This window comes from Apus apus, chromosome 4, assembly GCF_020740795.1.
Source record: "Apus apus isolate bApuApu2 chromosome 4, bApuApu2.pri.cur, whole genome shotgun sequence".
NCBI classification, from domain to species: domain Eukaryota; kingdom Metazoa; phylum Chordata; class Aves; order Apodiformes; family Apodidae; genus Apus; species Apus apus.
Genome location: NC_067285.1, coordinates 100,464,442 through 100,487,723, shown reverse-complemented (window position 1 = coordinate 100,487,723; position 23,282 = coordinate 100,464,442). Strand labels below are relative to the sequence as shown.

The 23,282-nt window shown below is 38.0% G+C and overlaps 1 protein-coding gene across 7 annotated transcripts in view; it reads right to left on the bottom strand.

The window, feature by feature from the left end:
• Positions 1-5,010: 5,010 nt before the first annotated feature.
• Positions 5,011-23,282, bottom strand: part of RAB28 (RAB28, member RAS oncogene family) — a 69,295-nt gene continuing 51,023 nt past the window's right edge. Inside the window, exons 5-8 of one of the 7 annotated variants that reach the window (XM_051617875.1) lie at positions 18,604-18,707; positions 16,344-16,421; positions 6,589-6,686; positions 5,600-5,695 (exon numbers count right to left, since the gene is read on the bottom strand). In XM_051617875.1, coding sequence (XP_051473835.1) covers positions 6,594-6,686; positions 16,344-16,421; positions 18,604-18,707 — 275 coding nt within the window. In that variant the 3' untranslated portion in view covers positions 5,600-5,695; positions 6,589-6,593. Of the gene's footprint in view, positions 5,696-5,833; positions 5,929-6,588; positions 6,687-8,245; positions 8,305-16,343; positions 16,422-18,603; positions 18,708-20,587; positions 20,729-23,282 lie in introns of those variants that run through there. The other 6 variants (XM_051617876.1, XM_051617873.1, XM_051617874.1 and 3 more) reach the window with 6 other exon arrangements.

Here is a 23,282-nt window from a genome sequence, read left to right as displayed (position 1 = left end):
TGGATCAGCACAGGAAAGGAGAGAAATGGAGTTTAGCTGGCAAAGAAAAAATGTTTGCCTGGAGCAGTTTGCAGGATCCAGTTTTCTGGGGCACAAATTATTTAAAATCAGTTTGGTTGGGGCTTTTTTGGTATTATAATTCTAAGGAATATTTTCAATTTTAAAAGTAGAAAGCAGAATAGAGGGTATTTAGCAGATTATAACAAGATTAGTATTAATGTGTATTCAACAACTTCACCTATACCAGTGATACTTCCTACAGCATAAGTAGTTTTGTCCACTTATTCTTAAAAGAAAAACTTTACTGAAGCAATGTATAATTACTATTTGGGGTTTTAAACAGGAACTTGACTTAATATTTTTATAAAAACATTGACTGCTAAGATGACATTAGAGAGTAGAGGAAGATAATGTCTTGAAAGTGAAATTAAAAAAAGATCTGGATTCTCATTTCCTCCAGAATTCAGTGCTCTGAATGTGGTATCTGAGCAAACACAAGCTCTTGACCTCAAATCTATATTCTTCTCCAAGGTCCATCCACTAGGATAAGGAATGCTGTGTAGTGGTTAAATACAAAACAAACCTGAAATTGGTACCTTCTGAGGTTTGGTTCTGACCAGCCTTTGAAATAAGATTGCTTTCAGTCAATTGGTTATTTCAGCACTTGACATCACCCCCACATAAAACGAGGCAAATGGCCAATTAACTAACTGGAAGTTTTCCAGTTCAAAATGGTGCCAAAATGAATGAAGATGAAGTGGAGTAGAAGAAGAAAAAAAAAAAGTTTAAGTTGGCTGAACAGTCAGCTCTCTATGGGAAGCTGAAAATAGAAATCAGTTCATGGAACTCAGGAGCTTCACTATCTTCTATTTGGGGAAGATCAGACTTCGGTATTTGCAAGTTAAACAGGGATCCCCAAGGCTTCCAGAGAACATTTTATAAAAAGAGGTTTTATATAGGACCTGTGTATTTTGCAAATAAAACTGCAGCACATTAAATTCTAATCACATTCTATTCATAGCATCTGAAATCAGAGTATAAATTTGCTTCCTACGGATAATTATCTGGACTGGAGTTCTAATCTTATATGTATGCCATTACCCCTATACAAACATGGATAAATTTGGGCTTTTTCTTTTCAGCTGCATTCAGCTATTTTGACATTTTAAGTGGTTATGAGTTGGTTTTAAAAAAAGACAGGCTAAAGAAATCAGATTATATGTTAAGCAGTAGTACTTGAACCGAGAAAGAAAAGAATACAACATTGTAGAAGGACCTCTTTGCTTGGGAAATAATGCTCAAATTCCAGAAGGAAAAGTAGTTACTCATGTCAGCTTTGGAAATATGAATTCTATAAATGTCAGTGGCACTTTAAATACATCTATCAGGCCCCTCATACAAACTCTTAAGCTACATCAGAAACTAATGCAAGTATTCTAAACAGGGAAAAAAAAATATCCTGCAGAAAAATTGCCATTATCATAAAATTGTTAATTATGCTAAGGAGCAGCAACTTAAGACTTCTGTCAGCAACAAAACATAAAACAGAATAGCACAGTTCTAGTTAGATACACCAAGATTTACTTGGAAAGGCAACAAGTCACGGAGGATTTTCTTTTGCTTCAGTTAGTGACAGCTGCTGGGCCAGCACCGAGCAGCGATCCCAGTGTGGCACAGGCACATACTGACAAGCTTCAAAGCCTCTTTCCAGCAACACCTGCAACTCTGTTCTCAGATGGACACGTGAGCCAGTGACTCTACTACAACTTGTATGAACAAAAAGCTACAAACCTTCTTTTGTGAAAAAGCAACCATATTTCTAATTTAAAATGGAAAAAAATATTATTTCAACTTATTTAAATTGCCATCATCACATCAAAAAGCAAAACAATAGACAACTTTAAATACTGCTATGGTATTTTTCGTTATAAAATTGTTATAAAATTTTGGCTCCCATGTTCATTATCAGGTGAATTTGCCAGTGTTTTCTTTGACAAGCAAATTAGCTCTCCATTTAAAAGAAGATGCCTAATGCAAATACCCTTCAGTTCCAGTGAACAGAAGCCTAATGATACAGATGGATAGCACTAACAATATTAAAATTCCTCAGAAGATTCCATACACTTTACCTAGTTTTCTAGTGACCTTGTATGTGCCCTTCAATTTATATATTTATTTATTTTTAAAGTTATTCTGTTTTAAAAGAAGCCTCATGTGTTTTCACGTCAAAATGATGTATTTGGCGAGGAGATCATTACCTCATGCATTCTGGAACTGACAGCAGCTGGTTGCAAGGGAAAATACCTTCACAGCACTGTTCAAGAAAGAGACTCCATTTGACTCCCCTAAATTATAGAACCACATAAGATATTAAGTTGCATGAGTCTAATAAGACTTCCAATACATATTTTAAAAGCATTGGTAATCTAACATATAGCCAGACACAGTGTACCTATTGGTAACCACCAATCACACCAGGCTGACCCTGGCGAGGAGCTGAACTTAGAACATTTTTAGCTGCAGAGCTGTTAGTGAAATGATTAGTTACAACAATTCTGAGCAGGCAGATCACTTCACCAGTGTGGATCTGTGTAAGATCAGGGCCTCAACATGTTCCTTCCCTCTATCTGGCCTCAGCTTCAGGAAAGAACATGCTTCCCCCCTGCCTCCACCGCACTCCCCATGTCAATGGACATTAAGCATATGTTGCCTGACTTCTGGAAAGTGTTGCATTATTTAACTTCATTACTATTTGTTGAATTGCTCTCAACTAGTTCTCACCTTGCAAGGAACTTCTGAGTGCATTAACATGGCACATGCTTAAACTCTACTGTACGTGAATCATGCGGACCAGCAGTGGGATATCACTTACGGAAGCAGACCAGGCACAGAAGTGGTGACTCACCTGCCTCCTCCATATACCTCTCTGACTAAATTTGTTTCTACCCCTCCAGGCACCAAGTAGCCCTTGCCTTCCCTGCAAAACAGTGTCTACTCCATCTCTTTACACTGTTTAATCCTCCAAAATTATCTCTGATCTTTCTGCTCAGCCTTGTGGAACTTGGGCCATACCAATGGCCACAGCACCCCTGAATCTTCAACCACAGCTGCTGCAGCACTTCAAAGGCAGCTACCATAGCCAAGGATTTAGACTGCAGCTGGAATCCAAAGGCTCAGGGTGTGGTCCCCAGAGCTGAGCCAAAAAAAAAAAGCAAAGCTCATTTGTAAGGATTAAAATGTGGACAGGTAATGGATCTAAATGGGGCAGCTAGGGTAGGGAAAAGCAGGGAGAGTGGAAGTCAGTATACAACACAGAAAATCTGATGAGGTTAAGAGGGGCAGCAAAGGGAGGGGCTGGGGGCACAGAAGACAAGAGATTCCTGGTTAGTGTAAATAATATACATGTATGTTAGGGAGGAAGAAGGAGAGCAGCTTGGAAATGTAAACAAAAATATCTTCAGAGGAGGTAGGGCTTTAACAGAAAATGGTGAAAAGATCAATGGGAATAAAACACAAAAGGATGTACAAGTCAAAGACAGCTAGAAACACAAAATCCATCTGTAAAGCTTGGACTGGGACATGTATCACAGCATTCCCACTGCAGGATTACCCTAAATGTAAAAGCAAAAGTTTCTTATTATTCAGGGTAACAACAGGTATCAAGTTACGAATGTTCTGAAAAATAAAGCTACACAAGTTTTTAAGAGAAAAGCACTGTTTGTTTTTTAAGACCATGCTACGTATTACTTGGGAAGCAGGACTATGAAGCTGACTCACATGCACTAGAGGAAGGTGGCTCTGGCCATCCAGCTGAGCCAGGCTGTGCCCAGCTCCCCAGAGAGGGGGCAGTTCTCATGAATTTTTGAACATATTGGCAGAGTTCAGGATACAAATAAACCAAGAAATCTGAGCATTCAGAAAAACAACTCACCACATGCTTTGAAAGGTATAAGCCTGCAATCTTACTTGCTACTTCAATAAATATGTTTGAACACAAGTTCTCATCTAGTAGTAGTAGAAGATAGTTCATCTTTCAGTTGCATTTAACTATAAGGTAAAGTGGGACTGGGACACAAACTCCACGGCACAGGAGCAGGAACACAGACCGTAAACCTAGAATAAAACATTTACTGTAAATGCACACCTACCTGAGTGTAGGAGAAATTCTCATTATCTCCACTTGTTTCTTAGAATTGCCCACATTTGCACTATAAAATATTACAACACTAAGTCATTATCATGTAATCATAAAACTATATGTCGAGCTGCATGCTGAATGGTTTAAAAATGAACTTAGTTTTTCAATAACCTTGGAATATACCAAAATAACAAACTGCACATTTTTGCCATCTGCAATCTTTTTTTAATAACATAGTTTAAAAAGTTTAACTATTTCATTAAAGTATTAATAGTTTAATAGTTCCAACTATTAAATACATAGGAACAGTCACTTGAAGTACCTTATAATTTCAATTTTGTGATACACAAACTTCCTTCACCCAGCCTCATTAATTTTCTAAATCTCTAAATGTTTTCTTGTACTTTATGAGAAAACACATTCTGGAGTTAAAACAGGAAAAGATTTCTAGTTTGGAATCAAGTTGGTTCAATATTTTTTCTTCTCCTTAGCTTTCTGTTCAGATGCACCAGCAGAGAACTGCATGTTTAAAAGAGAAAAGGAACAGAGAAGAAATGTGATGATCACAGAGCAGACAGCTTTTTATTTGTCATTTACTCTTAACTAGAAGGAAAAGACTACCAGGCCAAAAGTCATTCCGTTAGTTATTAAGAATTACTGATCCTAATTGATATATCAACAGTTTCTAATGCATGCTGAATACATTACTCAACATTTACAACCCAAACTGTGACTGAGGTTCATCCATATTCATGAAGACATATGAGCATATCTACTACTGTGAGAAGTAATACTGATGTGGTAATAAAAATACACCAAAATATTAGCATTTTACAGAGCGTCCACAGAGAAAACTTGAGACTTCGGAAAAGTGTTTTTATATTACAGCTTTATTTCAAGCACTGTTTCTTACTGGATACAATTTATATATTTTGCACTATGTATATATATTAACAGAATACTTTCCAAATTATCCCTAGATAAAATATATTATGTGCTTAAAATTATTCCAGCAATACCTTTTCCAAGTACGTTTTGCCAAGTGCTAGTTCAGATCACAGACGAATAAAAAGAGACAAAAAATTTTCAAAATGCTTTGGCAAAATACCCTTCCACGGTGATGTCTTTAAAAGTATTTTGAATGCAGGGTTTCTTCATCCATTTTTATTCCAATATCAGACAAATAAATAGGCGGAAACACAGAAACACAGTTATGCTGCATTATTTAAACAATTTAAAAGAATATAGATCTTAATTTTTCAAAGTGTGTGGTCTCATGTTTAAATTTTGACCAGTCAAAAAACTGCCAGCTGCTTCTCAGCATATAATGGTGCAACACATTTCTGAAACCTCTAATTGCATTGTTGGGGTGGTCACTGTTAAAAAAAAGTTTCTTGTAATCCCAGAGCCTGTATCAGGGTAGGAGGACCTCCAAAGGTATCCAAATAGAGGAGAATCGCATGGTCATTGAACTGCACACATAGAGCTTCTTGGAGGATTTATGGTTCTTGTCACAGGCTCCTGACTGTAGTTGACAATATCTGCCTTCACCACCCTCTGTCAAAAAAGAAAACACAGTAGCAATCAGAAAATACAATCTTCATGCTGGCAAAGCACTAAACAGATATTTTACTATGAAATAGGAAGGGTACAAATTTAGGCAAAACAGATACTGTTCAAGGTTTTTTTCATTACCTTACAGAAAGTCTTAATCAGGTGCTAATTCTCATTCTAGATAGCCAATTATCCATACTAAGCAGAAGGAAGTGCCTTGGTAGGTTTTCATAACACTAAAAATAGAATAGGACTTTTTTCAAAAGCTTATTAACATAGTTTTATTCAAAACATTTTGGATGGAAATAATATATTAGTATTTGTTTACAAAGACTATGGTATGCATTCTTTAAGTATAACTGCCTAAATTGTAACTGGAAAATGTACCTAAGTTTGCCTTTCTGTCTTTATTCCAGGCACTTCACAGGAAAATATGGACAGAATTCAAAGCAAATGTCAAATACAGCCGTATTTCAAATAAGCTTTGATAGGCAGACTGACTAAATAAATAGAACCCCTGCCTATCATATTTATTTATTTTCTTATACAGATCCAACAGATACTACCCATTCTATTTACAACGCATTTGATAAAATTATTGGTGTCTCCCATAGTAGGAGAAGGAAATGAGATTCCAGTTTTCAGTCCATTTCCATCTGAGGCAGCTCTGTAACATTTTGACCACACAGCACTGAAGTACCTTCCTAAGACAGTAACACAAAGTATTTCAAAGTTTCTATGAACTCTCTGGTTCTTAGAAACACCCTGTAATTGTACAGAGTTACAAGTGCTTACAGTTACAACATATATTTTTCCAATAGAACTTTACTGTAAGAGTTGTTACTTCATATAAAAGCAAGGCAGCTTGAAACAAACCCCAAGTTTTCCATCAATACCTGAACTACTGCATTGAGCAGACTTTGCTCTGGCAGTTGGAAGTGTGACGTTGGTTATCTTCTTCAGGATATTTCACTAGTTCTGCCCTGACAACATGCTGTTAATCACGTATCGACATAATGGATAGAGGGCAGGGAGAAGAATGTAGAAAGAAAAGGAGGAAAAAAATGAGAGATTGATCAGTAGTTAAAAAGAATGAATAAATGACAAAGACTACGCAGAAGCAAAACCAAAGTACTTTTCTTTTCAGGCCTTATGCTGATACAAGAACAACATATCTAGTTGAAAGCATCACTATCAGCATCAGGGCTGCTCCTCAAGCTTCTTCAAGGACATGCCTTTTCAAAGCAGAAAAGTAAAATGTTCATACATGCAATCAACATAAGTGTACTAAAGCAAAAGAAAAGACAGAATAAAAGGAAGGCAATTCAGTGGAAGAAAAGATGACAGTGGCCTACTCCTTTAAGTCTAGGGTACTTGAATTAGTTAGCTCCCTATCAACAACTGTAATAAGTGCATTAATATACACATGCATCTTCTCCACTAAATACCTATTGCATTATAACTAAATAAATAATACAGTGACATAAGTTAACAACCTCACATCCAAGTGCTGCAAAACTTTTATTTTTATATGAAGTAAAGAAAAATCAAAGGCTCTCAATTTTTCCATTAAAGACAAAATCATTGAAAGTTTTCTCACTATTAACACAATGTTAATCCAAAGGGGAGAAAAATTCATAGAACAATTTCAGCAAAGCAACAGAGGAAGGACTGCTATGAAAGATACCCTAAACCAGTCTAGTAATTCTTTCTTCAACACTTCAACAATATTTTCAAGGTTAAATTAATGGATGAATTAACAAATACTATTATTTTAAAGGAAACAATATAGAAACTGGATTATTTGACTATATCAAGAGTATATGTTAAATATTACCTCTCTAAATAAAACCAGTATGTCAAACAAGCAACAAAAATTGAATTGGCTGGTAAGGGATCTGGATTTACTAGCTGCTGATGTACTCTTCTTGAGTTTAATTGATCACATTCATATTATCTTATCTAGTGGACAACATTCATGATTTACTGGACTCCTTTCCTGATGTTATCAAGGGAAAGGTTGTCAAATCCCATGTAAGGCAGTAGCAGGAGTTTAAGCATTAAACAGTGTTATCTGACCTCACAGGACCTAGTTTCTTCGTACCAATCTTTGACTAGAGCTGAGGAAAAAAAAAAAAAAGTCTTGCAATCAGTAGGCAATTAATTGTTCCTCAAAACACTGGTCTAAATCCCATCCTGTAAACATAGGCAGGTTAGTGACCCATGCTTAGGCACGTTGTAGTAAGAAACTGACTATCATAAATTACTTGGATTTTCTAAAGGAATTTCATCTGAATAAGAGTGAAAAAATACCACATTTCTTTTATTAACTTTGTGTTAATGAAAAACTTGGGCTTCTTTGTATCAATTTCTAAGTCAGGTGTCTCATTGCCACAGTTCAAACCACTGCCAATATAGAGAAATAACCCTTCTTGGTGCAAGTACTCTGAATTCCAGATCTGACTTATTTGCCAAACATTTTATTGTACAAAGCTGGCAAACACACCCTAGTTTGCTGAAATGGCATTTAGTTAAAAATGACACATCACTTACAAAAATGCTAGCTCTTGCCAATGCCAAGGAACAAAGCTGTGCCCCATGCAGTTTTTACACTACGGTTGGAAGTAAAAAATATAGAAAGAAAAACATTTGATTAGTAAAGGAGCTATTTCCTTAAATTTCATCAGACCCTTGCGATTTAAAAGAGTGAATATTTTCAGGACTGAAAATAAGACAGAATCTGCAATTTTCTTACTTTGGAACCGTTCCACTTCAAAAACATGCTCTACTTTCCAGTCACGCATAAAGAGTAATTGAGGTCTTTGTTTCACCGCAGTTTTGACCAAATGAATTTTGATTAACAGTCATCTCAGCATGTTAACAGACAAGGCTTAGTAGCTCTAGCTGAGATAGTTTCAAAACTTACCACCCCCAAATGTCTGTCCTGTTCCTCTACTGGAGATCACTGCTGCCAAAGGAGAGCTGGTGGAATGTAATGTGTACTTGCACCTCATCCGCTTCAGCACAAAGTCTGGCAGCTTCACTTAAAAACAACTTTCAGCAGCAGTTTAAGCTAAGCTGCTCAACTTCACCCTGATGTGGCCAAGGCACATGATCACCTTCCATTTTCAGATTCTGCTGTGGGAGTGATAAATCCCAGCAAAACAGCAGTAACAAATAGCTTAGGTTGCATTAATATCTTAAACTGCCGTTGCTGTTTTATAAAAAATGCATGGCAAATAATTCAATTTCTAGGGCTTGTTCTTGCAGTTAATTAATGGAAGTTTTGCTGCTAATTTGGAGGGGACCAAGAACCCCATCCATTTTTCACAAGAGCTTTTGCAGTTTTGCCAGTCATCAAAGCTCAACAGTCGTGAGTCAAGCTCCATAAATTCATACAAGCTAAAATAATGTGTTGGGGATTCCTACTGCTTATTTCTAACCACCTGCAAGTCAATTCTAATTCAGTTACAATTCTAAATGATTTTAAACAAAAGCAATATGATCTTCAGACAAAATAAAAAAATGTGAGAAAAAGGTTTTTAAAACTATCGAGTATTCCCAATATTAGACAACCAGTAATAATTCATAAATGCATAATAATATGCATAATAAAACATACTTCCCATATAGCATTTCACTGTTGGCATTTTACACAAACTCAGTATTTCATCTTACATTCTGCTCCCACCTCAACTGAGTTAAGACATCTGAAGTTCAGACAAATATATTCAAGCAACAACTTTCTCATTGTTCAAGATTATTAAATCCCATATTACACAAAACATGGAAAATTAAAATATACAAACCAACAAGTAAATACTACCACATGTAAAAACAGAAATGTATTTTATTCTTTGTTTAAAAATTAAACCTAAGTTAAGACTTGCATACTTCATGAATTTAAGGATGAGTTATTATTACTATTGCATTTATTTGTTTCTTTATAGCATTTATCTAGCCTCTACCTAGCTACGTATCTACTTTTATAGTCTAATAGCTAGAGTTTTAAATGCCTAAATATTTTAAGAAACACATTCACATAACTGTTCCACAATTTAAGGAAGCCCTGTGCTCATTTTACAAATGCAAGAAAACAAACAACAACACAACATAATAATACCCAAAACAAGACACCATCACATTAAGGAACCTGTATCTGTCATTAAAGAATCTGTGGTAAACCAGAAACCTGGTAATGGCAACATCATCTAACACCACCTCTTTCTAGCCAAGAGACCAGCACCATGCTTTTGGGAAACAGCATCAGAACATTATTTCGATTAGTCTAATAGAAGTTCTCTCAAGAAATGTCCTTCTATTGATCTCCCTGAGGATATTAAGGATGAAGTTTTCCTTCCCCAAATTTAGGCAGAGACTTCACCTTTCCTGTCTTAAGAAGTTACCAAGGTATTTGGTTCTATACAACAATAAACCTTCACACAACTAACAGACACACCAATACAATTCGCATTGGCTTCCCACTGACTTAACTCCAGGCAATTCCTATGGCCCTCTCAAAACAGCACTCTGAAAGGAAGCAAAAGTTTTACTGGTAACTAAGAAGTATTGCTTGTTTGGAATAGATTGAAACTACCCTTGAAAAGCAGAACCTTGCAAAGTCAGGCAGCTGCTTTCCAGCTCTCCCTCTTTAGCTACATGCAGAGCATAGCACCACACAGGGATTTCTGCTATACTGAACAGCAACAGTGAGGTTTCTTTTCTGTCCCACTCCACTTATCAGCACTGATTCTACTGGTTGGTTTTTTTGTTTTCTGTCTTTTTGTTGCTTTGGTTTGGGGGTTTTTTTAACCTCTTTTTTTTTTTTTTAAAATCACTGTGGCCTGAATTCACATTAGAAGCAATGTGTGGACCACAGTGAGCATTTAAGCCATGCATATTAACTACCTGTAAGTTACTGCTACTGTCATTTGCAGTAACAGTTGTAAAATTATTAAAAAACACATAACATAAAAAGCATATACAATTATAAAAAATATAAAAATATTGCGCAAATTGTGTAATTTGCACAATATGAACTTTGATCCACATATTGTATGTTCCATTGATCTGCACCAAAAAAAAGAAAAATTTGTAATTACAACAATAAGGTAGGAAGAAGCCTACTTAAGGCTGATACAAATCTGACACAGAAAACTATGCACTGTCTAGTCAGGGCTATAAAGATGTTCTTACTTTAAAAACAACCTAAAAATAGACACGTCCTTTAGAAAGCTACAAACTTCTGTACAACCCCATTTTTCATATTCTTTTCTTAATTTAAGGTATTTGCATGCCTATCTACAAGCTTACACCCTTAGTTACTGGAACACAACACCACAGAGCACTGAAAGGTATAAGACTGATGCTCCAGGACTAGCTAGACAACTACAGAAAAATTAAAGAACTGTTTAGGTGTTGAATTATTTATATGCAAATAATCACAGAGCTCTGAATAACAGACGTGTGGTGCCCTGGTAGTAAAAAATCATTGAAAAGACAATATTTCTCTACCTATAAATTAAAGCTTTCTGAAGCTCCTTCGCTTTGCTTTTTAGGCGTGCACTGTAAGTATACTTGACCATTTCACTATTTGTAATATAGTTTTCTAGTTAACCACCTCAACACAGGATTGTAAACACTGCTGTGCCAAAACACTTTCAGAAATTACATCTTTATTGTACATTTCAAAAAGAAGGAGACCAAGCTGCACATAAGCACTATTTTGCCTTTCTTTTAAATAAACTTGGCTTACTCTGAGGTACTTGTTTAGTGTTGGCAATAACTAGCAGTTCCAGGGTATTACACCACCAGCTACCTTTTGGTTCAGTAACCAAAGTTAGAACAAGCATATTGTAAACTCAAATGTAATTATATAGTAAGGGTTACCTCAGTAGTGTAATCTTTGTATTTGCGGTTTCTGAAACTGGGCTTGTATAAAATCTTTTATGGTTAAACCTGTGCATACATTCTTCCTAGCTGGAAAATTATTTTTAGAAGCAGGAACTAGGAAGAATCATAGAATGACAGAATCACAGAATCATTAAGGTTGGAAGGGACCTTAAAGATCATAGAATCATAGAATCATAGAATCATAGAATCCTAGGGGTTGGAAGGGACCTCGAAAGATCATCTAGTCCAACCCCCCTGCCAGAGCAGGGTCACCTAGAGTACATCACACAGGAACGCATCCAGGCGGGTTTTGAATGTCTCCAGCGAAGGAGACTCCACAACCTCTCTGGGCAGCCTGTTCCAGTGCTCTGTCACTCTCACAGTAAAAAAATTTTTCCTGATATTCATCTTAAACCTCCTATGCTCCAACTTGTATCCATTACTCCTTGTCCTATCACTGGTCTTCACTGAAAAAAGCTTAACTCCATCTTCTTGACACTCACCCTTTACATATTTGTAAACATTGATGAGGTCCCCCCTCAGTCTCCTCTTCTCCAAACTAAAGAGACCCAGCTCCCTCAGCCTTTCCTCATAAGGGAGATGTTCCACTCCCTTAATCATCCTTGTGGCTCTGCGCTGGACTCTTTCAAGCACTTCCCTGTCCTTCTTGAACTGAGGGGCCCAGAACTGGACACAATACTCCAGATGCGGCCTCATCAATGCAGAATAGAGGGGGAGGAGAACCTCTCTTGACCTACTAACCACACCCTTTCTAATACACCCCAGGATGCCATTGGCCTTCTTAGCCACAAGGGCACACTGCTGACTCATGGTCATCCTCCTGTCTACCATGACCCCCAGGTCCCTTTCACCTACACTGCTCTCCAGCAGGTCAGCCCCCAACCTGTACTGGTGCATGGCGTTTTTCTTCCCCAAATGCAAAACTCTACACTTGCTCTTGTTAAACTTCATCAGGTTTTTCCCCGCCCAAGTCTCCAGCCTGTCTAAGTCTCTCTGAATGGCAGCACAGCCTTCTGGTGTGTCAGCCACTCCTCCCAGCTTGGTGTCATCAGCAAACTTGCTGAGGGTACATTCTGTGCCCTCATCCAGGTCGTTGATGAAGATATTGAACAACACCGGTCCCAGTACCGACCCCTGAGGGACTCCGCTAGTCACAGGCCTCCAACTAGATTCTGCCCCATTGACTACAACTCTCTGACTTCTTCCTTTCAACCAGTTCTTGATCCACCTCACTGCCTGATCATCAAACCCATACTTGATCAACTTATCTACAAGGATGCTGTGGGAGACGGTGTCAAATGCTTTACTGAAATCAAGATAGACCACATCTACCGCTCTACCATCATCTATCCACCTAGTAATTTCCTCATAGAAGGCTATGAGGTTAGTCAAACATGACTTACCCTTGGTAAAACCATGTTGACTGCTCATGATGACCCCCATCTCCTTCATCAAGTTCCAATGCCCCTGCCATGAGCAGGGAACCCTACCACTAGATCACATTGCACAAAACCCTATCCAGCCTGGCCTTAAAAACCTCCAGGGATGGGGCATCAACAACCTCCCTGGGCAACCCGTTCCAGTTCCTCACCACCTTAGAGTGGAGAATTTCTTCCTAACATCTAACCTAAATGTCCCCCCTCTCAGTTTAAAACCATTACCCCTTGTCCTATCACTGCTCTCTCTGGTAAAAAGCCCCTCCCCAGCTTTCCTGTAGCCCCTTCAAGTACTGGAAAGTGCTATAAGGTCTCCCTGGAGCCTTGTCTTCTCTAGGCTGAACAGCCCCAACTCTCTCAGCCTGTCCTCATGGGAGAGGTGCTCCAGGCCTTTGATCATCTTGGTGGCCCTTCTCTGGACCCTTTCCAACAGGTCTGTATCTTTCTTGTGCTGAGGCCACCAGAGCTGTACACAGTACTCCAGATGGGGTCTCCCCAGAGCAGAGGGACAGAATCACCTCCCTGGCCCTGCTGGCCACACTTCTTTTGATGCAGCCCAGGATGCAGTTGCTCTCTGGGCTCCAGCACACACTGGCGGCTCATGTCGAGCTTCTCATCAACTACCACCCCCAAGTCCTTCTCCACTGGACTGCTCTCCAGCCATTGTTCCCCCAGCCTGTATTTGTGCCTGGAGTTGCACCAACCCAGGTGCAGGACCCTGCACTTGGCCTTGTTGAACTTCATGAGGTTGGCACTGGCCCACCTCTCCAGCCTGTCAAGGTCCCTCTGGATGGCATCCTTTCCCTTTAGGATGTCAGCCACACCACACAACTTGGTATCATCAGCAAACTTGCTGAGGATACACTCAATCCCACTGTCCATGTCTCCAACAAAGATGTTAAACAGCACTGGTCCCAGTACTGACCCCTGAGGGACACCACTCGTCACCTCCCTCCATTTAGACATTGAGCCATTGACCACAACTCTCTGGGTGCAGCCATCCAGCCAATCTCTTATCCACCAAGTGGTCCATCTGTCAAATACATGCCTTGTCAGTTTGGAGACCTGAATGTTGTGTGGGACAGTGTCAAATGCCTTGCACAAATCCAGGTAGGTGACATCAGTTGCTCTGCCACCATCCACCATCTCTGTGTCCTTGCTGTAGAAGGCCACCAGATTTGTCAGGCATGACTTGCCCTTAGTGAAGCCATGTTGATTGTCACCAATCACCTCTTTATTTTCCATGTGCCTTGGCAGACTTTCCAGGAGGACCTGCTCCATGACCTTGCCAGGCACAGAGGTAAGACTGACTGGCCTGTAGTTCCCTGGGTCTTCCATTTTCCCCTTTTTCAAAACAGGGGCTATGTTCCCTTTTTTACAATCAGCGGGAACCTCACCAGACTGCCATGACCTCTCAAATATGATGGACAGAGGCTTAGCAATTTCATCCACCAGCTCCATCAAGACCCGTGGGTGAATCCCATCAGGTCCCATAGATTTATGCACCTTCAGGTTCTTTAGATGGTCATGAACCTGCCCTACACCTAGGGTGGGGGGGTAATTCATTCTCAGTCCCTGCTTTCACCTTCTGTGGCCTTTGTGTTGAGGTTGGAGGACTTGCCAGAGAAGACTGAAGCAAAGAAGTCATCGAGGACCTCAGCCTTCTCAATATCCTGTGTTGCTACCTCACCCGTTTCCTTCAGGACAGGGCCTACACTCTCCAACATACCTAAAGAAGCTTTTCTTAATGTTCTTAACATCCCTGGCCAGATTTAATTCTAGCAGGAACTTGTCTCTCCTAACCTGATCCCCAGCTGCTCGGACAACCTCTCTGTAATCCTCCCAGGATACTTGCCCTAGCTTCCACCCCCTATGTGCTTCCTTCTTCAGTTTGAGCTTTTCTATGAGCTGCTTACTCATCCATGCCAGCCTCTTGGAGTTTCTACTTTACTTCCTCTTAGTTGGGATGCAATGCTCTTGGGCCTGGAGAAGGTGATCCTTAAATAGCAGCAAGCCATATCAGAAGGATGTGGTAAGGGAAAAGGGGTTATATTAGAAAACCTCTTGCCTATTTGAACAATTAACCCATTTTTTAATCTAACTTTCACTGATAAAAGCAAAGTGACTTCCAACTGTGGTAGAGTTTGCCACTAGACCGTAAGGCCATAAAACAACGTTCTCACTAGAACTATTCTGCATACCTCAATTACTGAACAGCATGAACTGCAACAAAGCTCTGCTACAGTTCAGAACAGGACACACAGGAGGGTTTTGCCATGCATTCACAGTCAACTCACTATGGTCACATCTCTAACTCACTGCTAATCAATGTAAGAGAATGAGGGACAACCTTCTTGATGACCTCCCCACCTACAGCTGGGAAACATGCTCCTCTCTCAGCCCGTTCTCACTGCAGAGGAAATGGCAGAAAGTTGCCAAGATAACCTAATAAAGAACAGAACACAAAATGCAAGGGCAGAATCTATGCAGCTCCTTTAGGGGGAGAATATCTGGGACCAGTACAGTGAGACTGCAGATTCCAGGATGCCATCATAGCTGTCCAAACACTTGATCCCACAGGTCTGCCTGCTGTTGAAAAGGGTTATACTGAATCAGAATGGGATCCGCTTCTCATCTGCACATCAGAGTAATATGGGAAATAGTGCCTCCAAAGACAATATTCCTTCCCCAAGGCAGACAGTCACAACTGAGGAAAGTATTCTTGACCTTTATTATACAGGCACACAATGAAAACTAAAACCTGAGATTAACCAAACACAGGATCTGACATTGTTAATTCCTGACTCTGTGACTGACAATATTTTTTCCTATTTGACTACAATGAAGACTGGTTTTGAAAATTTCCACTCCCAGAAGCTTATGCCTTCTATCACTTAAATTTGCTGTGTTCAAAAATTATTTTTTTAAAAGATTTTTCATAGAATCATAGAATCCTAGGGGTTGGAAGGGACCTTGAAAGATCATCTAGTCCAACCCCCCTGCCAGAGCAGGGGGGTTTGAAAGAAAAATTATCATAAGAACTGTATCTGTCATCAATGTACAGTAATTAATGGGTATGTAAGACTGTCTTCCATTATAACTGTCTTTGTAAACATATAAGAGAGGTTTTAACTTCCAAACCGATTTTAAGTACTGATTTTAAACAAACAGCTCTCAAACTGTTCTCTCTTCAGAACAACAGATGCAGCTTCTTTAAAGAAGAGTTATTAATTTGCAATGAGTTTGGTTTTTTTTAATACTAAATCTAATACAAAGAAAAGCAAGTATTTCTGGAAAATCACCTGTGACTGTTCCAATTCTGCTTTGTTTAATTTGATGCCAAGTATGTCAGCAGCAATTCTCTGAAAACACAGGAAGACCTATGGAAAAAAAAATTAAATTGCATTTAAATGATTAAAAACAGACACCCTTGAGGTTCTTACAAATATAACAAACCATTCTTGAACTGTAAACAATGAGATATACAAAATTATGACCTGCGCAAAACAGATCTGAAAATAACCTCATCTGGTACGTTCAATTTTGTTTAAAATTGGAGCAAATAACTCAACAATGGTACAAGGAATGAACAATATGCTGGACTGTTAAGCAGCACTTCTACTCTGTCTCCAGAGACCTAACTTTAAACAAGCTTTTACACAGCCCACCTCTCAAATACTACTTGGTGCTATAAAAAATGAATAAGGGTATTCACTAATGTTCAGCACAAAATATATTACCAACATATTATGCAACAGAGATGTAGGTTTCTGAAACCAAGGACAACAGAACTGTGCATCAACATCACCAAAATCTCTCCTGTACACGTCTGAAAAACCTTAGAAATACAAAAGCCAAGCAATGATACATTTGCTCTGAAGAGTCTTGCAAAACTTTACGAGTTTTTACACTGAACAGAAGTTATCCAGGAAACAAGCAAGATGGTGTAAGGCATACACCAACCCAGCAGAGTCAGTCAGACTTTGGATGTGATTTGACAGATAGCACGGGGTGTCAATGCTATCTTAAATAACTCCTTTACTTAATCCAGTTGACCAATCTTATTGTATAGGCAGCTGCATTTTAAATAAAATTAGAGAACACAAAAGATGTTAAAGAGGAGCAGCTTAAGCTTGCACTGCAGCTGAACACTGTATTGTCAAGATGTATTTTACCTACATGGTAATTTGACTGAGCTCACAATATAAAGTACTATTAAATGCTTTTCATTATGCAGCTGCTACTCCCCAAAAGGCAAGTCCTGTCTACATGCATTTAGTAATTTTCAATTATATTTAAAAACAAACAAAAAAACCAAACAAACAAAAAAACATTTACACAATCTCTTCTTACACCTGACATGCAAACTAGTAATAAATTAGTGGCACAACCAAAAAGCCATGGTAGCTTCTAAAATAATGTCTTTTTCTTTCAACTTCTTGATTTAGTACTGGTCTATTCTTCTAGCAGCCAGACAGCAAGAAAGGAAATCCTGACCAGACTCACCTTTTCCAGATACGTACTTTAACACACACCAGGCTCTCAGGTGTACTATGCTAGATCACCTGTCATGAGGACACTTTTTGCAGAAAACATCAGGCATGAGTTCAGTCCTTTATTTATGCAATTTGGTGCACAGTAAGACAGTTAGACATTCTAAATATTAAAGGTGTTTTTTTTCCCCGAGGAGACCTCAGACTTCACAGAATAATTATTGTCTTATAAAATTAGGCAGTCCAATGTAGAAGATTCATGAAAGATTTTAAAATAAGTTATTCCATTTTTGTCTCAGAAATATAGTTCCATCTACTTGAATGTGGTCTTACTGTCCAGTAACACAAAAATAAATTATGTTGTCATAAATATAAGGCAGACACAGGACTGTTTTATGGGAATGACAAAGTCATTAGGCATGTGACAAGAATCAAGCAAAAAAAAGCAGTGTGATTTGACTGATACAGTTGACTGAAAAATAATCTTTTCTTCCACAGGCTTCCAACTAAAACAAATAACCCAATTAGCTCAGTGTCAAAAGACTGTTCAAAACTGTGCTCTGCAAAGCAATACAAATACCAGAATGTTAAAATTTCAGTAGACCTGCAGAGGGAGTGTCTCTCCACAGTTCAGGACTCGTATTAAAAACTTTGATCACAACAGGGTCCTGTGATATTATCAACTGTATTAAGTTTCTATATTAATGGTCTATAAACGGGACTCCACCTAGACTGCGGGAATACATTCAACTACAAGCTGACACCAAAGAGAATTCCAGCAGGCTTCAGTTCTCATGCTGATGTATAAGCAAGACCGTTTCCATATTAAAATCTATACCTCAAACTGCAAATCAGATGAGAAGACACTGTAATTAATAAAGAACATACATACTTATACAAAGCTCTATTTTTCATGCAAGTAGTAGGCAAAAAGGACCTGTGGCAGCCCAAGTCCTCAATGGTTTGATATGTGAAGTGTAATAATACTGATACATCATACTCCATCATAGTAAAGAATAAAAATAAATAAACATAATTTTTTTAAAAGGATTCTATGTTTCATACTTACAGAATCTCCTGTCTTGGCTGACACAAAATGGCTACTGAAATTATTTTCCTGACAAAATCGTTGGTGCTTGTCAACTTTCACCATGCGCATATGCTCCAAGTCAACTAAAAATGAGTTGAAAAAAAATGAACAAATTACTACAATGAAGCCCATTTAGTTACCTGTCTTGGAAAGTATTCATTGGAAACATATCTGATACAATCTTTTTCCTCTACAGATGCATGCAAATACAAGTTTCTTTCTTTTTATAATAATTTGCCAAAACAATAACGACCAATTACCTCAGATTAATTTTATTTGCAAAACTAAAATGAAACCACAGTTAAAATTATATCGTCAACTGTAACAAATTCATATCTTAAATAAAGGACAAATTTACTTCTGGATACACACAAGAAATTTGTAACAACTTTACTGCTAACTACATACATAAACCTGAGACAGAACTAAATTTTGAGCATTCCGTTTGCAAGTATGATGTATATTGGAGAGTCCAGTGCAATCTAAAGACTTTTTACAAAATACAGTTCACCAAGCACATCTGAATCTACTTTTTTTTCCTAAGTAAAAAATATAAAGGAGAGAAAAAAAATTGTTACAGGACATGGTAAAGGAAAAACAGTCCCTATAATAAAAAAAGTAAAGGTGTAAAAACATGTTTAGTTACTTGTCAATCAAGTTTTCAATTCTACAAAGGTATGGTTCAGAAAATGAAAACTAGTAAAATGCATATTTCAAGAGTCACATGCAGTTTCATGTTTATCATTTTATGACCACTGAAAGTAGAGCAAAGCTTTCAAATGGCATTTTAGGTTGAAGAGGACTGGTTACTTCCAAAACAACACGGAACTCAAGTCTTGCTCAGGTTTTATTGTATACATTCCACTTTCTCCAAATGTGATCCTGAGGTAACTGGAAACTATATTGAACAGTTTCTCTTTTTATTGCATTACAGTTCCTATAAGGGTGTTGACTCAATGCCGTCAAGTTATAAGGAAAATATATTCAGAAGGATTTAAGGACAACCAGGCTCTTTGAGTCAATACAGGAAAAAAAACTTAAACTGATTTCCTGAGGAAGGGACCCAACTGACTTGTAAAAACTTGTAAATTTGCAAATCCAGTAAGCCTGCATAATAGTGTCATTTGATTATCAGCTGAAAAAATGCTCTCCTACTACATAAAAGGCTTTATTTTAAAATTATATTGGAGGTCTTTAATTTGTAGGCTCTGGAGATTTTCTCTTGGAGATTTTTAGTCTAACAGGGGATTCCTACACCCCATTTATACTGCTTACCTTGGTTACTGTGGAGTTTTTGCCACATATTACTGTTCCTTGCACATCAGTAAGGCCTTGTTTATAAGAACAGACCTAAAACCATCCAGCTACCACAGGCATTAATTCGTGAAAGACTAAAATATTAAGCTATTAACACTAAAGTTTGTAGTAGTTTTTCATAATACTAAATGTAGAGCATATAGCTTCATAAAAAATAGGATGAACAAATACATTTACTAAGATAAAACCAAAAATTCGTAATTATTTTGTTAAAACCTCATGCAGTCTATGTAACAGATGCTTAACTTTTTTCTCTGAAAAATAACTACCAGAAGGGAACCTCCGTTGAAATACTTTAAGAACTAAATACAGCATACTTCCTAAACCATATCATTATTATTATTTTTACTCTTCACATATTAGCTTTAAGTGCAGCTTGGAAAACATAACAGTGAGATTACTCTTTTGGGAAAAATAAATATGTATTTTCTTTATTTTTATTTGACGAGCTCTTAAAGGAACCCTAACCCCACTTCCAAATTACACTCACTGTATTTCTTGGACTGTACCCGACCTCCAAAAGCCTACACACAATTACAATAAAAATAAACATACAAATAGATAAGACAGATAGCATTAACACTACGTCCCTCTAAAATACCATGGCATGCGTATGTAAGTCCATAAAGACAAACTCACAACTTACAATCTCTCTCAAACACACTTTCCCAGGAAGGAAAGAATAGGGAGTGGAAGGATACAACAGCATGCTGAAAGGTTTCTGAATTTTCAGGAAGAAAACGCCACTGCCATATTGGAAATCATATCCTCAAATGCCTCCTATTTTCTATTTGAAGAAACATCAAGAATATAGGTTCAGTGAAGTATACACTTTACTAGAGTAAAGAAATGAAAAGCACACAGGTTCCTAGATTCTCACAGTCTGATGTGAAAATCAAGGTGAATTGTTTCATCTTGTTTCACATAAGTTTCTGAATTTTTTCTAATTCTCAGTTCCTCTCCCAACTTAGAAGTATTTCACCTTGTGCCTAGTGAATTATGGGCAGTCTGCTGTGAACTGTACAGTTACTGTTACACTAGATAACTGCCAGGTAACTGTCCATGTGCACACTTTCAGCCCATAGTAAATGGAAGGCAATTCATGTTACATTAGCGCTCAATGAAAGAGGGCACAGTTTTAGTACAAGAAAAGGGTTTCAAGCATTAACAAATATTTAACTATAAAAAGCTGCAGCTTGCAGTCAATGAAAGACGACTATGCTAACTCAAATTATCTTGCATTGCCACAGGCTAAGGGCACAATCACAGACAGTTACTGAAGATCAGCTAAAATACAGTGATCTTCAGTATCACCTTGCAGTTCTTTTTTTTCTTTTATTTTTTAAACATCTGATGTTGGTCAGCTCGACAGGCAGAATTCTTAGCACACCAGGAGATAAGTCTTGCCCAGCTTTTATTTAGACATCACAGCAAAAAGTCTTTAAGGAGGGATTTGGAGGAGAAAAATGATTTTCTAAAAAGATGTTTATAAGGAATGCAGGGATTTTATAGAAAGAAAACTAACATCTGGCCAATCTGGGCTCATATGATGAGCCAATTAACAGCAGGAATAGATAGCTTGGGATGAAGGATGATACTAAAATGCACTTAAGCCATGAAAAGTTTAAGGGTAAAGACAAATAAGCTTCGGATAGAATGAAAGAGAATCAGATACATTAATACAGTTTGATTTTACAAACCAGAAAAATGATCTTTCAGAATATTCTAAATGACTAGATAACATTACGTTGGCCAAGAAAAAGGAATTACTGAAATTAAGATGCAAAATAAGAACATTTTAGCTGTGGTAATGGTAGGTCATATAGTCTAACAAAGGTCTCAAAGAAAGAATCTGCAAGATTTGGACACACATCAAATACAAACATTTAGAGAAAGGCCCAAAGTGAAGCTCATGTGCCAGATGGTACAGTCATCCTCCTCAACTGAAGTGAATAAGAAGACAAGGGCAGGGGAAAATTAATAGTCCTATTTTTACCAAATAGAATTTAAATTAATGGCTAAAATTTCACAATGAGATGTCAAAGAGACACAAGGATTTTAGTTTGAAAAGTGAAAAAGACAAACATTTGCAAACAATGAAACTCTAAAGCACACAAATGTTACAAACCAATACTGTGGATTAAGTGCCTGATACAAACTCTGCTATCTGCTTTAATAAATTACATTTTCTTATACTGAAAAGCTAAAGCAACCCCAAGATGTGTAAATATCACAAAATGCACTGAGAGCATTTATTTGAGCTATCATTTCTAAAATTGTTAAAATCTTAAAAATGGGACCAACAGGAATGGCAGTTAAAGTAGACATTAACGAAGCAATAGTTAAAATGTCAAAGGGGTACAAGAACATTGCTAATTCCTTGACTACACAGGAACCACTTAGTATAGTTGCATTAAATGAAGTAAGTAAACCACACAAAAACTGAGACCAGGAGAAGCAGAGGGACATTAAGAGCAATGGGGGAGAGAGAGAGAGAGATCATAGTATTGATTCACTGACTGGCCTTGATGAGGATAGAAAAAGCAGCCCTCAAATTAATTCTGGAGTCCCTTTCTAAGAAAATGCATCCACAATATGGGCTGCTGCCATTTGCTCATTTTTATGCCTGAAATACACACTAAAAAGATTGTGTGATGACAACAACAACAAAAAAATGGGTGCCAGATATTCTCAAAAAATAATCTCTTTTGTCTTAGTTGACAGAATCACACAGAATCTTAGGGGCTGGAAGGGACCTTGAAAGATCATCTAGTCCCACCCCCCTGCCAGAGCAGGGTCACCTAGAGCACATCACACAGGAACGCATCCAGGCGGGTTATGAATGTCTCCAGTGAAGAAGACTCCACAACCTCTCTGGGCCTGTTCCAGTGCTCTGTCACTCTCACAGTAAAGAAGTTTTTCCTCACATTTATGTGGAACCTGGGCAGCCTGTTCCAGTGTTCTGTCACTCTGGGCAGCCTGTTCCAGTGCTCTGTCACTCTCACAGTAAAGATGTTTTTCCTCACGTTTATGTGGAACCTCCCTATGCTCCAGTTTGTACCCGCTTCCCCTTGTCCTATCACTGGACATCACTGAGAACAACCTGGCTCCATCCTCCTGACACTGACCCTTTATGTATTTACAAACGTTGATGAGGTTGTCCCTCAGTCTCCTCTTCTCCAAACTAAAGAGACTCAGCTCCCTCAGCCTTTCCTCATAAGGGAGATGTTCCACTCCTTTAATCACCTTTGTGGCTCTGCGCTGGACTCTTTCAAGCAGTTTCCTGTCCTTCTTGAACTGAGGGGCCCAGAACTGGACACAATATTCCAGATGCAGCCTCA